Source organism: Carassius gibelio, chromosome B5, assembly GCF_023724105.1.
Source record: "Carassius gibelio isolate Cgi1373 ecotype wild population from Czech Republic chromosome B5, carGib1.2-hapl.c, whole genome shotgun sequence".
In the NCBI taxonomy this organism is placed as follows: Eukaryota; Metazoa; Chordata; class Actinopteri; order Cypriniformes; family Cyprinidae; genus Carassius; species Carassius gibelio.
The window spans coordinates 24,164,104-24,181,501 of NC_068400.1; the positions used below are offsets into that span (position 1 = coordinate 24,164,104).

At 38.3% G+C, this 17,398-nt stretch overlaps 1 protein-coding gene across 1 annotated transcript; it reads right to left on the reverse strand.

Annotated features, from left to right (window-relative positions):
• Window positions 1–1,595: 1,595 nt before the first annotated feature.
• Window positions 1,596–17,183, reverse strand: lix1 (limb and CNS expressed 1). Its single transcript, XM_052557452.1, has 6 exons — window positions 16,958–17,183; window positions 13,818–13,978; window positions 4,857–4,997; window positions 4,107–4,202; window positions 2,332–2,409; window positions 1,596–2,026 (listed from the first exon to the last, which is right to left on the reverse strand). Exons 1-6 carry the CDS (start codon window positions 16,998–17,000, stop codon window positions 1,646–1,648), a joined length of 900 nt encoding a protein of 299 aa, XP_052413412.1. The 5' UTR covers window positions 17,001–17,183; the 3' UTR covers window positions 1,596–1,645.
• Between the last annotated feature and the right edge of the window lie 215 nt (window positions 17,184–17,398).

Consider the following 17,398-nt stretch of genomic DNA (forward strand, 5'->3'; position numbering starts at 1 on the left):
AAAAGCTGCACAAGAAACAATGACAAATAATGTTATACATTGTAGTCATCAGAGGAATCCATTTTTATTGACATTAGTCACAGTTACGTTTAATCAAAACAATGCAAACAGATCCAACGTTCGTTCACTATTGCTTCTACAAAGGACTGATTTATATTAGCAAATGTTCAATAGAAGCTGATTAGGGGTGCATTTGTTTGGAATACAAAATGAGCTAATCACAGTTCTAGTCAAGGGCGGGTAATGAATAACGACAGTCCTGTTAGAGCTTTGTCCTGTTCAATTAGGACCGACACTTCATCACATAAGTACAGAAACAGCGTCCTCTAATGGTAGGATAGCAGAATACCAAAACAACGACAGTACAAAGGTTTTCATATTTAGCCTACTCGCTAAACATTTATAAAACTAGCATCAGCATGTTTGTTAACAAAAAAAAACTATATATATATATATTAGGCTACAACCACACTTTTTTGCCATTTTTTTTTGCCATTTGAGTTAGAATGTACATGAATAAGGGATATTGGCTACATATAGTAGCTGATCTCATATTAGGCTCTTAAAAAACGTTTTTTTAATGGCATCTATGATTCCAAGAAAAACATTTAACATCTGTTCTTTTTTTTTCAAAGCACAAAAAGTTATTTACAGTGGAAAAAAAGGTTCTGTAAATTTGTTTTAATTCACACTAAGATAAGATTTTTCTTTTAAAGAGATAGTTCACCCAAATCCCAATTCACCCCAATGTTTTCATTAATTCTGCCATTAATTATTCACCCATAAGACCTTCGTTTATCTTCAGAATACAAATTAAGTTTTTTTTTTTTTTATTATTAACTCTAGCTTTCTGACCCTACATAAACAGCAATAGGGCTGACATGTGACATCAGTGGTTCAACTGTAATTTTATGAAGCTACGAGAATACTTGTTGTACACAAAGAAAAAAAACTATGGTGGCCATAAACTATGTCCTTACTACCTTTCTGGGCCTTGAATATTGTAGTTGTGTTTCTCTCTATGGAGAATCAGAATGCTCTCGGATTTAATCAGAAATATTTAAAAGTGTGTTCAGAAAATGAACAAAGGACTTACGGGTTTGGAACGACATGATAATATGGGGGCAGTTGTGGCCTAATGGTTAGAGAGCCGGACTAGTTACCAGAAGGTCGCTGGTTTGAGTCTCGGTGCTGGTATGAGTTGTAGGTGGAGGGAGTGAATGAACAGAGCTCTCTTCCACCCTCAATACCCATGACTGAAGTGCCCTTGAACCCCCAGTTTCTCCCTGGGTGCTGGATCTATAGCTGCCCACTGCTTCGGGGGTGTGTTCATGATGTGTTCACTTCTCACTGCTGTGTGTGCGCACTCGGATGGGTTAAATGCAGAGCACCAATTCTGAGTATGGGTTACCATACCTGGCAAATGTCACGACTTTCACTTTCATTTTCACTTAATGTGTAATATATGGTGTATATATGACTTTTCATTTTAGGGTGAACTGACCCTGTGAAGTTTCTTTTGGGAACCCCATGCAAAGTTCTTATGGCTTCGCTATACGATGCCACATGACCTTAAAAAAAAAAAAAAGTATATATATATATAAAAGACCATTATGTACAGTATATACATCTTGTCTCACAGAGCTCACTCCGCTGATTCTCTATCACTCTCCTGGGAGTGAAACTGGCAGTGCTCTGAAGGATCGGTCATACGCCCCTCCGGACAGTGTCCCTCCTGAGTGTACTCAAACTCAGTCTCTTCTCTCCAGGACATCGCCTCACTCTGGTAGCTCTCCAGATCTTCAGCATTAGCGTGACTGAGAGCTAAGCTCAGGATTTCTTTCTTCTCCTTGTAGAAGCGGAGTTCCCTGCCTGTTCGCCGGGCTTCTCCCAGCTCCTTCATGGCCAGCTGCAGCTCCTGGGAGAGCAAGCCGGAGGACTGCTGCTCCTTCTGTAACCAGTCCAGTGCCATATGGCTGCGTGTACGCTCATCCAGATGCTGCTGGGAGTAGTAGTGGATCACGTCCTTTAAAAGAGATAATTACAGTAAACAACAATTAGGAGATGTGACATAAAACTGACAGCAATGACCTATTGACAGGGATTTGGGAACAGACTTTTTTTACTTGGGTCAAAAAGCAATACCCTTCCCTCATAGTCTCAGTTCTTTTATTTAACCAGGTTAAAGAAGTAAAACTAATAACTACTCAGAAGACCTTAACAGCTGCACAGCAACACTCTGGAAGCCACCTACAACACCTACAGCATCAAGCTTTGTAAAGCACCACTCACATTTTGTTCAGAAAAGATAAGAAAAAAAGTTATTCTTACCTGACGGCTACATCTCATCTCCCGAAAAGCCTTCAGAGTGCCGTTCCAGTGCAAAAGTTGAAAAACTGTCATTATTTCCTTAAAAACACAAAAACAAAGCAGACCAAAAAGTTCATATTACACTAGTTTGTATTAGTGTGTGTAGTCAGAGTACATTTAAAATATAGCACATTTAAAACGAATAGTCAGTTTAAATGTATAGATGTATATTTGTATGTTTATTTATGTAAAATATATTATTTTCATATTGACTTTTTTATTTTATTTTTTTTTATACAAAATTATTTACCAGACCTAGAAAATCTGCAGCATAAACAAATTGGTCAAGACAGCAACACATGGTGTTATTTTTGAAATATGCTGATTATATTTAACACATAACAGTGTCTAAACAGATGCAGTACTGCTTTAGCATTTCTTCACTTCAGACTGACGTCACACGAGGCTTACTGCAGACTTACGTGTGAAACAGCGTACTTACAGAGTGTAAATTACCCCCCCCCCATACACAGGAGAACATTCACAAATAGATTTTGCTCAGCATTCAATAACAAGAAAAAAAAGTATCCTGCCACGCATGTAGTCTTTGATTTAAGCAAGAAAGCTGCTATTTGTTTTCATTTTTTACAGATTGTGTAGCATGACTAAAGTTTGTACAGTTTAAACATTAAGAAAAATCTGCATGGCAAATATCAGCCTAATTATGGGTTTAATGCAAAAACAGTAATATTGTGAAATATTATTTCAGTTTAGACTAACTGTTTTCCATTTGAATATCGTTCAATTACAATGTAATGTATTCCTATGATAACAAAGCTCAGTCTACAGTGCCACATGATCCATATATATATATTCATCCTAATATGCAGATTCAGTTCTGAGCACAAAGTTTGGCTGGCACTTAGCAGGCCACCTTGGGGAATCAACTTGTATGCATTGTATGCAACGCATGTATGCATGGTGTCCAGGGGTGGCACGTAGCTCTCTCTCTCTCTCTCTCTCTCTCTCTCTCTCTCTCTCTCTCTCTCTCTATATATATATATATATATATATATATATATATATATATATATATATATATATATATATATATATATTTGGATGTATTTGCTAAATGTATTTTTATTTGCATACATAAAGTATACAAGTTAGGCAATATATACTATCTAACAACAGTTTAAATCATGATTTATATATGTGATGTTCTGTAAAGCTGCTTTGAAGCATGTATTGTGAATATCAAATTAACTTTACAAATTAAACTAAATCAGATTCAAAATAATGATTTGTTCACTAATCAGAAATGACTATGTATCTAATTGATGCTTCGTGTAGAGCAGAGCTGATATTAAGACTATCGCTGAATTACATGTAAATTTCAGTCTGTTCTTTAGAAGCTATCAAAGCCATCACATAACTACTGAAGAGTAGTCAGTAGTCATGTAGACTGCTTGTATGTTGTTGTTGTTACTGCTTTTGTATCCTGTCTGTAGCTTCAATGGTCCAGTGCCTTTTCTTTGTCATTGCATGGAAAAGAGCAACTGGCACATCATTCAAAATATCTTCTTTTGTGTCATACAGAAAGTCATACAGATTTGAAAGCACATGAGGGTGAATAAATGATGATAGATTTATGGATCAACTAATACTTCAAGATTTCTCTTGGTCAACCAGCTTTGGCAAATGTCCCAGCTAGACCAGCACACAACCAGCGTAAACCAGTCTGGACCAGCGGGTGTTTTCAGCAAGGTTACATAAAGGCTGTTTTTTCTAACCTGAAATTCCAGCATGGTTTTCCCAGTGTTCAGCTCCAGCATGAGACAGTACGCTCCTATACTGGTACCAGGGTCAGACGCATCTGCAATGTTACCCTGTGAACAGTGGGACACGATGACTTACAGACGTCTCATCACTCAACCCCAAGCAGACACAAATACAGAGGGAGGTCTGGGTTTCATTAGACACCCCTTTGCTTTGTTATTCAGTCAGAGAAACTTGTCTTTATTCTTGGAGGAGAAAAGGCCAAGACTGCAGAGGATAAATGACATGAGAGTGAAGGGAGACCACACATACTGTACACAGACACACACACTCCCAAAAATGTGAAAATCTTGGCAGCTACATTCAGATTTGGGGTGAGAGACTTTTTTCTTTGTAGAGGTTTTTTCTTTTTTTTTTTTTTTTTGGTACAAAGCCAATTTATCATTGGAATTGCTTCTTGGCTCTTCGATATATGGCATGAGGTGGAGCATGTGGGATGGAGCCAGTGCTAAGACGTGGATCTATAACTACAGTGGGTGGCCTTCCGTACTTCCAAATTATACTGTTTCTATAGACTGGAAAGCTTTTAGAGCTGTATACACAAAAAGTAATCTACAACCGAGCAGGAACATATGTGAGATTTCTTGCTACTGTTAATAACATACTCACCCATCAAGGAGCCCTAAACATCATGTAGATCTCAGCAATTTGAACTGCAAACTTGATGATTTGTTGATAAGCAGCTTAATAGTAATGAGACTCACGCTGGTGGTGCTGACGGCTTCTTTCACGCTGCGTGATATGAACTCAGGAGTGATACGGCGGCAGGGCAACTCATTAAATGTGGAGTTCATCAGAGCGATACGAGCTGCGTCACGTCTGGCCTCTGCTTTACTGTAGCAGTACTGTCAGAGAGAGAGAGGCTTTCAATTCATCATCATCACGAAATGTTGAAATCTGATAATGTGCACTGATTGGGCATTCTTTAGGATTTCTTTTATTCTTCATAACATAAACACTCTGATTGTGCTTCAGAGGAATAGTTCACCGCAAAATGATCTGGTCACAGTGGACAACAGGAGAGAGGGAAGGTGATCTGTGAATAATGACATGTGTTTCTCACAAAAAGCTACTGTATGACTTCAGAAAGGCTGGAATTATACCACTCGAGCTGTGTGGAGTCCACTTTTGTGATACTTTTACAGTGTTTTTATATTGCTTTCTGAAGGTTGAAAGCTTCACCCTTCTGAAAAAGAACGGTGCTTAATTCAGTTACACTTTATTTTAAGATGTCCTTGTTACAGTGTAATTATACATTTAAGCACTGAGTAATATTAATCAACTACATGCACTTATCATATGGTTAATTGTTTATATATTAATAATATAATGTAACAAGGACACCTTAAAATAAACTGTTACCCTTAATTATACTAAATGTACTATTTCACAGTTTTACTTTTTCAAAAAACTGTACTTGTAGACAATACAATATTGCTTGTATATAATATAATATTCATTTTGTCATGCCTTAAAAAAAGTATGCATATTTTGATGTTAACTAACATACTTTACTAATCTACATTTAAATATAATACTATATACATTTACGTACTTGAAAATAATTATAATTTTGTATTTTGTTACAAACTGTACTTGTAAAATTGTATATGTTCAAGACAAACTTTATCATTACAAATGTTTAATTTCAATTATATATAAAAACTAGGGCTGGTAGTTTAACGCGTTAATTAGATTAATTAATTATGGAGAAAAATATGTTTCTGCCACCATTCTATGTCCATATAATTTTTCCATACTATGCAAGTCAAATCTGTTTTGTAGAAAACATTCTTTAGAATTTCTTCCCTTGTTTTAAGCAAGACCCTGACACTTCTCAGATGAAACCACACAAAGATGAGTCATAATGTCTAAACAGTCCATTTAGATATGTATGTGTGCCTGTATAGTTTTAATGGATTGATTTATTAATTCACGCGAACATAAAATAGAATAAAGTGAAAATTACAACAAGGACGAATTCTAATTAAGAGAAAGATTTAATAAAATAAACGCATGTCGTAATTCTTAACTTCACTAGGCATGTTTTGTTTTTGTTTAGTTTGCATATAAATATAAATAAATGGGTAATCTAATTCCTAGAATAAAGAGAAAACTTATCAGTTGACATTCTCAGCCAATCAGCATGAAGCTGTGTCATCAGTCAGTCGTTTCCCATCATGCTTTTGATCAGCGCAGTTGGTGGAGAGCAACTGCGCTCGACTGCTCAATCCGACACAGCCGCCTTGACATCGTGAGAGTTTTTTGGCCAACATCAGCATGACATCAGAGCAAGGCCGACGTAACTCGGACACCTTTCTCACCGGCATGCATCTCGCGGTGATCACCCGTGATTGGTTCTGCGCAGATTTTGCTCATCTCAAACAAGCCTATTTTCTTCACTCCTGAATGAATCAGCCATTTGAATGAATCAAACAAATGAATAAATGACTCAATGACTTAATCTTTAAGACATTTACCACCACCTACTGGCAGTTTTAGTTTATTATTTAGAATATAATTTCATTAAATAAATAATTTAACATTAGCATAGCAGTAATAATAAAATTAAGGAAATAAATTATTGTCATGCTGTCAGTCTCTGTTTTCCTGGGTGTCCACTAGTGAGCTTACTTCACCTTAGGCACTTCACCATAGACACTATAATTCCTCTAGTCTGGTCCTGTCTTCACAGTAATTGCACTCCAGTTAATCACACATGTGCATGAAATCTATTGTCATTAGTCTCCTTATAAATACCTGTCTTTCCCTGTTGTTTGTATGGAGTCCTTACCCTTCGTGTACCTATTTTCTCGTCTCCCGAGACTTACCCTTGCTACCTCGTCCTCTGAGTTCCCTGTCGTTCCATCTGGTTCCCTCTTTTGTTTGATTTGTCTCCTTGGACTGTTTGTTTTGAATTACCTTTTTGTTAAATAAACGTACCACCAATTGGATCTCTCCCTCTCCTTGTGTTTTCCTGGTGCACGATAGTCACAGAAGGACTCCATCATTGAGATCCAGCGGTATGTCTGCTCCAATTTCCTTCTCAGCCATCAAGCGGGAGATAAATGGTTCTGAGGGTACTCGCCAGGTTGTGTTCCGTGGAACCAGGGGAGGTCGCTTGTGGAAGATTTTTATTAGTAAGATCTTAATCAATCAAGAATAATCAATGTGAATCTATCCATTTTTGTTGCTAGTTGTTTTTCCATTATAATCCTATAGGTAATGGAGAGAAAGGAAGATGTTTACGTGCTGGAATGTTCAGAACTGAGGAGAAACATATGGCCAGAAAGGGCCTGTGTTTAGAGTAAATCAAGCAAGGGGGCCTCTCCTCCCTAGGGAGGGATCAAAATTGCAAGCATAAGGAAAAGTTTGACTATTTGGAAACGCCCTGTATAGGGTATATAATGAGATGCAACCTAGCATTTCGGGAGATCTCCTTGCAAGGACCTCTCGGCTTTGTTTTGCTTAAAATAAAGTCTTTTCTTCTGAGAGAAAAATCCCTGACTGAGTTCGATTCTTTGGAGAACCGGCAAAATACACCACACGCTCCGGAGCAAGCAGTCGAGAGGAGGTCCGGCAGCGATCTCCACTGTGGGCTCCAGTTGACCCGAGGTTCGGTTGGGAGCCGCCATTTCCCCATTATGACCAGAGAGGGGAGAGGAGACGCAAATCACCAAAGCACAAATTGGCCACCAGTCCAGCGCCACAGTGCTGGATGGCCGCCAGCTCAGCGCCAACGCACAAGATGGCCGCCAGTCCAGCGCCACAGCACAAGATGGCTGCCAACCCAGTGCCAGGAGGCAAGATGGACGCCAGCACAGCGCCAAAGCACAAAGTGGCCACCAGTCCAGCGCCAGAGTGCAAGATGGCCGCCAGCTCAGCGCCAACGCCCAAGATGGCAGCAGAGACATTTTTGAATTATTTCTCCAGGCTGTCAAAAATCCTCTAGATTCCCAAGACTGTTCACGTCACGTCTGCGGAGCCAGCACCACTGCACAAGATTGCCGCCAGCCCGGAGCCTCTGCAGAGGAAAGCAGTTACAGTGGACTTTCCTGAGTTGAGTAAGATTCCTGTTGACCTTCCAGAGTCGAGTCAGTTTCCGGTTGACCCTCCAGAGTTTAGTCAGGTGTTCATGGACCCTCCAGAGTCAGGGTTAGTTAACGTTGACCCTCCAGAGTCAGGGCTAGTTCCTGTTGACCTTCCAGAGTCGAGTCAAATTCCAGTTGACTGTCCAGAATCAAGTCAGGTTCCGGTTGACCCTCCAGAGTCAGGGCTAGTTCCTGTTGACCTTCCAGAATCGAGTCAAATTCCAGTTGACTGTCCAGAATCAAGTCAGGTTCCGGTTGACCCTCCAGAGTCAGGGCTAGTTCCTGTGGACCTTCCAGAGTCGAGTCAGGTGCCCATTGACTTTCCAGAGTTGAGTCAGGTTCCAGTTGAACCTCCAGAGTCTAGTCAGGTGCTCGTGGACCTTCCGGAGTTAGGGTTAGTCACCGTTGACCTTCCGGAGTCAGGGTTAGTCACCTTTGACCTTCCAGAGTCAGGATTAGCTACCATGGACTTTCCAGAGACAAGGCTAGTCACCGTTGACCTTTCAGAGTGAAGTCAAGTAACTGGTGATCTTCAAGGACAGAGTCATGTCACCGGTGATCTTCAAGGACAGAGTCATGTCACCGGTGATCTTCAAGGACAGAGTCAAGTCACCGGTGATCTTCAAGGACTGAGTCAAGTCACCGGTGATCTTCAAGGACTGAGTCAAGTCAAAAGGGATCTTCATGAACAAATGCAGGTCACCAATAATCTTCATGAGCAGAGTCAAGTCAGCACCGATCTTCTGGAATCCAGTAGAAACACCATAGGATTACCAGAGGTTCATCCTCCAGTTGGTCTGTCCACACGGATGTGGTGGTCCTCTGCTCCGCCCCGGGGTACTCTGGCATCGACCACAAGTATGTGGTGGTCTTCTGCTCCGCCCTGGGGGGCTTCTGCCCTGACCACACGGTTGTGGTGGTCATCTGCTCCGCCCTGGGGTCCTTCGGCCTCAACCAAAAGGATGAGGGGGTCTTCTGCTCTGCCCTGGGGGACTTCCGCCCTGACCACACGGTTGTGGTGCTCTTCTGCTCCGCCCCGGGGGACTCCGCCATCAACCATAAGGACGTGGTGGTCTTCTGCTCCACCCTGGGGGACTCCGGCCTCGACCACAAGGATGTGGTGGTCTTCTGCTCCGCCCTGGGAGGCTTTCCCCCTGACCACACAGTTGTGGTGGTCCTCTGCTCCGCCCTGGTGGGCATCACGTGATGTCCTTCATGGACTTATGTTTTTGTGTTTTTGTTTTCTTTTGTTTTTTTGTCTGTTTCCTTCTTTGGACCTGGCCCTCTGTCCCTCCCCCTGATCCTCCGCCGGTCCACCACCCTCCTGGACTCCTTGTTTTGTGTTACACTTCTCTTGTCTCTGTCTTCCCATTTTACCTGGTTGTTTCGTCTCTGTTTCCCCATTCTACCTGGTTGTGTTGTCTCTGTTTCCCCATTTTACCTGGTTGTTTTGTCTCTGTTTTTCCATTCTACCTGGTTCTCCTGTCTCTGTGTACTATGTTTTCTGGCCCTCCGTCCCTCCCCCTAGTCCTCCGCCGCTCCACCTCCCTCCTAGCTTCTTTATCTGTTGGTTTTCCCTTGGTTTCAGGTGGAGCATCTGGCAGCTGCTCCGTGGAGGAGGGGGTAATGTCACCCTGTCAGTCTCTGTTATCCTGGGTGTCCACTAGTGAGCTCACTTCACCTTAGGCACTTCACCATAGGCACTATAATTCCTCTAGTCTGGTCCTGTCTTCACAGTAATTGCACTCCAGTTAATCGCACAGGTGCAGGAACTATTGTCATTAGTCTCCTTATAAATACCTGTCTTTCCCTGTTGTTTGTATGGAGTCCTTACCCTTCGTGTACCTATTTTCTCGTCTCCCGAGACTTACCCTTGCTACCTTGTCCTCCGAGTTCCCTGTCCGTTCCATCCGGTTCCCTCTTTTGTTTGGTTTGTCTCCTTGGACTGTTTGTTTTGAATTACCTTTTTGTTAAATAAATGTACCAGCAATTGGATCTCTCCCTCTCCTCGTGTTTTCCTGGTGCACAATCGTCACAATTATTCGTTATATTTAACCCAACCAAAAATGACAATTCTGTCATCATTTACTAACATGGTCCAAAAGAATATAAGTAATGCATTTTATCAAACAAAATATTTCTAGCTGAACCTACTTTTTGTAATCTATGTTTGATACTTTGCACAACGACTTTAAATTAGATTTTTAGAGTTATTTCTCCAAATCTTACGTGCTATTGATTAGATTAATTAATCACCACATAATGTAATTAATTAGATTTAAAAAATGAATCGCTTACCATCCATAATAAAATCATGACATACAAGTTTCAGTAGAAATTACATTATAGTATATTTTAGTTTATCTTAAATACTTGTCAGTACACTGTAACCACACTGGAAGAAATAATGTAAAAACTATTTTTTCAAATAAACTCAAATAAATTGCTAGTAAATTTCACATTTGCAAATATCAAGTGACACATTGAGTTTTTTTGTACTCACAACTTACATTTTTGATGAACTACATATTTCAACAACAATATAAGTAATTATGAAATTATAAATAAGATATACTTAAATTGATTTTTAAAACACTCCATATAGTTCAGTTAATATAAATATAAATTATCTAAACTATAATACAATCAATTAAAGTAATAGTAGTAAAAAATACAGTTTTGTCATCATTTACTCGCCTTCAAGTTCTTCTATTTTTTTGGGTGAACTATCCCTTTAAGTAGTGAAAACATTGCATTCATATTCATATTTACATATATTAAAGGCATATATTATATCCTTTTAAAGTATATTATATATTTAATAAATGTACTTCTTTTGCAGAAGGGCAGTCCCATTCATTGTCAATGTATGGAAAAGAGCACAGCCTCCATGATATCTCCTTGTCTTCCAAACAAGTATGAAAGATATACATCGCTGGAACATGAGAGTGATTTTAGGGTGAACTAATCCTTTAAGTTCAACTAGTTCTCAAAAGCATGTCTTAAACCCAAAGCCATACAATTTCTGCAAACCATATCACAAGATGTTTTAGATGATCTCTGTGGACTACAAACAAGATTTGAAAATAGCACCGGTGAGATTAGTTTCTGGATTTGTAATATTGCTGAAAACGCTTATCATGCAAAATAATAATCAGTCTATTACATTTACATGCAGTGCTGGAATGAAGATGAATATGTTTGGAGTTCAGAAAATAAAAAAATATTATGAAAGCAGTGTTTTGAGGTTAGAAGTTGCAAAAAAAGTTCTGGGCTGTGTTTCACAAAAGCTTTGGAAGCCTAAGTAGATCATAGAGACCATTGGTGCCAGGGGTTTCTACAATCTATTTTGGCTTACAATGCTTTTGGGAACCATTGGTCTTTGATCTAAAATGAAACTCCTCTGAAACTGAATTACTCTTTGAATTAAATAATCAGCATAAAATGTAAGAACATTTTCAATGTGCTTGATCACTAATCAAAGATTACACTCTATTCAGACAGTGCTGTCACTGGAGTAGTAATTCCCTGCTGTGCTGTAGTCTTTTCAAAGGGCAGCAGCTGAAATAGTCCTGAAATGTCTTCAAATAACAGTCATTTCATATTGAAACCATGGTTACAGCATCCTTGGTTGAGAAAATGTTTCAAATTATTTATATATATATATATGCGTGTGTGTGCATGTTATATATATATATATATATATATATATATATATATATATATATATATATATATATATATATATATATATATATATAAATATAATTAGCCTACAAAAACTTGTATGAGTTGCAATCCTTAAATGTTTTATATTTGGCATGTTTGTGTGCCGCTGTGCGTCCCTTTGTTTAATAAGCAGCGTGTACGCTCATTAGATAACAAAGAAAAAGCATTGCGCCAGACTTTAGACCAGGTTTGAGTTGGTCTATGGCGCAGTCTATCTTCAGCTCCTTAAAATAGCACTGCGCCAGCAATGCGCCTGAACACACCTCTTTTTAAGACCAGCGCATCCATGGGCGCACAAATGGGCGCAAACACATTTGCGCTGCGCTTTGCGTCGCATAGCGCCGGGTGTATGATAGGGCCGCAAGTCTCTTCTGTGCAGAGATTCTAAACAAATTTTCTTAAATTTTGGTAAGTTTTTAACAAAAACTTGCATGCTAGAAAAAAACAACAACAACAAAAAAATTATTAAGTTATTACATAATAAGAGTACATTGAAAGCTTTGAAAAGAACTATACATCAATTACTGCATTTTTGCCCTTCAGATAGAGGAACAGCTTTTGAGGAACAAGGAGACGTGGGAACAAACTTAAACAAACAAAAGACCAAAAGGCTGGACCATCATCCGTAATAGCGCACTCCACTGCCCCCTCCTCCAGAGCGCCCCCTAGGATTCCTAGATTTCCCCAAGAATTTCTTTTTGGGGGGGGCATATACCCGTGGCCGAGCCAGCTAAGGCTCCATCATGGCCCCCTGAGCCCCCGATCCGCCATGGAGGCTTTTATTTTCTCCGCCCTGTTCCTATCCTGCACCAGCCTCCTGGTTTTGTGGTCCAGGGTCACTATGTGTGTGTGTGTGTGTGTATATATATATATATATATATATATATATTTTACATTTTATTCATTTAGCTGACGCTTTTATCCAAAGCGACTTACAATTGTTATATATGTCAGAGGTCACACGCCTCTGGAGCAACTAGGGGTTAAGTGTCTTGCTCAGGGACACATTGGTGTCTAACAGTGGATTCGAACCCGGGTCTCCCACACCAAAGCCATGTGTCTTATCCACTGCGCCAACACCACCCCAAAAAGAAATATATATATATATATATATATATATATATATATATATATATATATATATATATATATATATATATATATATATATATATATATATATATATATATATATATATATATATATATATATATATATATATATATCCTTTCAAATGGACGATTGCGATGACATTGTTTTTTGCATTATAAATAATATGTCTATTTCAGATTGTCTAAACAAGGACTAACGTCATATTCTTCTCAGACAATAATAACAAAAACCCATGGTTCCTAGTTTTTTTTTTTTTTTTTAAATAATTAATGCAGAGAAACAAAAATCAATTTCAGAATGGATCCAAAAATCCATTGTCATGTGCTTCATTCTGACAAGTGAATAAATAAACTTTTTTCGTCATTGATTTCATAGAGCATTCCATTTGAACTGAAGGAAAATGCCACACACTGATTGGCAGCTGGCTGGAGTAATTTAGCAAATAAGAACCACCTGTTGACCTTCCTCGTTTCAACACAAGAGCCATTTTTATGGCTGAACTGAATGATGAGATGCTGTTCAAAAAGACACCAGACCTAATTTAGTAATAGAATAGGCCAGAATTGTACTGAAATGAAGAGATTAAAGTTCATTTTAAACATATCTTTTGCTTTGTAATAATAAAAAATGCCTTAATTATAACACCAAATTTAGTCTTTATGTATATTTCCTTTATAGTAAATGCCAAATAAAAATGTAGTAGAAACTCATATGTAAATTAATTTCACTTACCTTAAAATTTCCGAAGCAGCTGCCACCTGGTAAGGTGACGTAGCATATGAAGGGAGGGCCGGGTGAGGGAATGGACTCATAGACTAGATTGTCTGTCTCCATCATCATGCCTTTCACTTGTTTCTGCTCCCAAAACTGATGAAGCATTCCCACAACATTCACTAGAAGTGACAAAAGAAGGAAAATATTTTAAAATGTGAGCATATTTTGATGTGCAAACTATGTACCGCTACAAGTGAGGAACTATGATTTCTATCACATATTTCCTGTCATCTTTTGTTTTCACTGAATGAGACAGTTTTGAGGTTCTTTTAAAGGGATAGTTCACCCAAAATTGGAAATCCATGTTGTTCCAAACTGTTTTTATTTTTATTTTCTGCAAAACTTTAAAAGAAGATATATTGAGAAATGTATATATATATATATATTTTCGCTGATACAATGACAGTCAAAGGGTTTCCGATGTTGTTTGGACAACAACTTCAAAATGTGAGGAAAGGTCATACAGGTTTGGAACTATGCAAGGGTCAGTAAATGTGAGTTGACTATCCCTTTAAGATGTATTGTGATGATGTTGTGCATTTTATTAAAATCTTGTCTGTAAGTATTCAATCTTTTACCACACAGATCAATAATATGCTGCAGAGGCTCAGTTGTTTATAATGTCTGAGTCAAAGTGGTTACAAAGGAGGTTTTTGACTGCTGTGTCAAACCCAGACAGTGTCACTGCCAGACCTTTGACATGAAAGTTACCATTTTATACTGCTCTGTCTCTGATACACATAGTCAACTGATACACTATAATCATTGCAAAGGGGGAAAAACTGCATATTTAAGTGCATGCATCATCAATATGCATTTACACTCAAATAAAAGATTTTTCCTCTACTCAAAAAATATATTCTGCCTAAAAAATAGTATTTGGCTTGTCAGATACTTTTTTTCATGAGATTATAATTATATTACGCTCATGTCCTAAAGCTTGTGTATTTCCTTCTTCTGTGGAGCACATAGAATATATTTTGAAGAAGGTTTTAACTGTTTTTGCCCCTGCAATTAAAGTAAATGGGGTCCAAAACACCGGCGTCCACTGCTTTTATTGTTTGGGACATTTCATTTTTCTTAAAATAAATAATATCACAAGTTTGGAACAATGAGCGTGAACAAATGATGAAAGAATTGTGATGTAAGCTATCCCTTTAAGTGTATTTTAGTGATAGATTGACAGTGTCTTGTCCAACACCATATTTACTTGCATTTACACATTTTGAAGACACTTTTACCCAAATTAACCTACATCACATTCAAGGTATACATTTCATCAGTTCATGTTATCAAAATCCTTGGGAATCAAACTCACAGCCTACTGTTTGAGCTACGGGAAAGCTTCCCTACACATTTTGTTCATAAGGTTACAAATCACAATTTTCCAGAAACTTTTTAAATCACTGTTATATAATACAATCATAGAGCGGCAGAGAAACTAATTTGATCATTTTATGTTCGCTCATTGTAATTTTACTCATTTACTTGGTCATTCCAGCTCATTTAGTAATTACGCTCTCATTTTTAACAAATACTGTCTACATCCAAGTCTATCTTTCCATTTATGCTAACATTCACTGCAACATCAGTGTGATGGCATCTGGCGTCAGCACATGGAAACATTTTCCAAGCAAAACAAACAGGTGCCCATGGGCTCTGCGGGGTGGACAAGCGTCACACATCAGGGAGTTGTGGTGTGATTTCAGTGTTTCACACCCACAGTAAGTGCAATATTTGTGCAGTCTTCCTTTAATCAGCTCAGGCATATAAAATGCACCTCTTTCTAAAGGGGTCAGACTCAGCAATAATATTGAGAAGGGGAACCTAAGGTATATTTTTGTTAAAAGGCCATGTATGTGGGAACACAGACTTGTTTTTACAGTATGAAAATGTCCAACTTTTTGTTTGTTTGAAAGAGTCTGCTGCTGCGAGCACCACCCAGGCTATGTCTGTATGCTTCAAAACACAATACATGAGTGTTTCATTCCAGTCTGCTGGTACAGGTATATGAGCTGCCTTGTTTGTGAATAAGGTTTGTTTCAATCAAAAGGCAATCAATCAAAAAAATTTCTCTGTATCCTTCACCCTGACTAGTTGATAAAAAAAAAATTATATTATTAAATAATCATCCTTCCCTTTAGTGAGTGGAGGCCTCAGTCATAGATGGCATGTGTTCAACACAGAGTATGTCGTCAACATTTCTCATCTATAATTCACATCTGAATACTCTTCATTCCAGTGAATTCACACACAAACACACATGTGCACGTGCCTACTGGTTTTTATACTGTATAAACTGTATATTATATCCCCTTTACCCTTATACCCGACCCCAGAATACTACTGGCTTTTTTTAAATACAGAAAAAAAAATATGTTAACACTAGTATGTTAACTTCTATTCAGATGTTTGGAGATGGTAACAATGTTTTTGAAAGAAGTATCTTAAGCTTTATTTATTTGATCAAAAATGCAATAAAACAGTAATATTGTAAAATAATATTACAATATAAAACAACTGTTTTCTACTTTAATATATTTTATAATTTATTCCTTCAATGACAAAGCTGAATTTTCAGCATCAATTACTCCAGTCTTTGTTGTCACATGATTCTTCAGAAATCATAAAACAGTTGAAAGCATTTACGCTTAATATTATACTTAATAATGCAGAGATTGCGATACTTCAAGATTATTCGAATGGAATTAAAATTGAAAAAACTGAATTTTTTTTTTATTAAACTGTTTTGCAACAACATAAATGGTGTTACTGTGTTTTTGTTGAAACAAGTTACATTTTTTGAATAAAATAGGTAGTGTATATTAGTATAAATAAATTCTAACAAAACGTAATAAAATATATATATTTACTGAAAATCAGAGTACATTTTTAATTGGTTTATCTAAATTGTCAGGAGAGCAAAACTAAAACCTGTAACCTTCCACTCTTAAAGTATAACTATTTATCATGGATCTCTTATTAACTTTAGGAACCCTTTACACCCCCACCACTCCCAACTTTTTAATGAAAAGTTGAATATGAAGCACAAAGATCACAATATGCACACTAAAATATGTTCGCTAGGTCTTACTCACAGTCTTTGAAGGCTCTGTCATCATCAGAATCTGGTAAAGACATGATCTCCAACTGCTAGTCCCACACGTCCTGCAGCAATCCTCCTTCTCTGTCTCCAGCTCTCACATGCTCTGGAGAAGTTCAAAACATCAGTTAAGCTCCAGAAAGGGTGAACATGAGGAGGTTCCCTATTAGCCTTCCCCTCTCTAGCGTCCAGAGCAGTCTGTGGAGCCCCGGGGGTTCTCTTCAGTGGCTGGCCCACCTTTTGTCAAGGGTTGAACTAATTAGCTGTGAGATGGGTTGTTGCGCTGCAATCCCTTATATTCACACACACACATACACACACCACATACACACTCTCACAGCCTGTTGCACACTCCCACTCGACTGAGTCGACTAAGCCCTGGCCCAGGAATGCTGCCCCCTTCTCCATTCATTCACAGCATGCCCCTGCCTTCCCT

What these genes read in the sequence shown, in the direction of transcription:
- lix1 (XM_052557452.1), bottom strand. Translation starts at nt 17,000, where the DNA reads ATGTCTTTACCAGATTCTGATGATGACAGAGCCTTCAAAGACT. An exon ending in AAACCATGCTGGAATTTCAG is followed by an intron (nt 2,410 to 4,106) that starts GTTAGAAAAAAC and finishes TGTGTTTTTAAG; the next exon opens with GAAATAATGACAGTTTTTCA. An exon ending in AGATGAGATGTAGCCGTCAG is followed by an intron (nt 2,027 to 2,331) that starts GTAAGAATAACT and finishes TCTCTTTTAAAG; the next exon opens with GACGTGATCCACTACTACTC.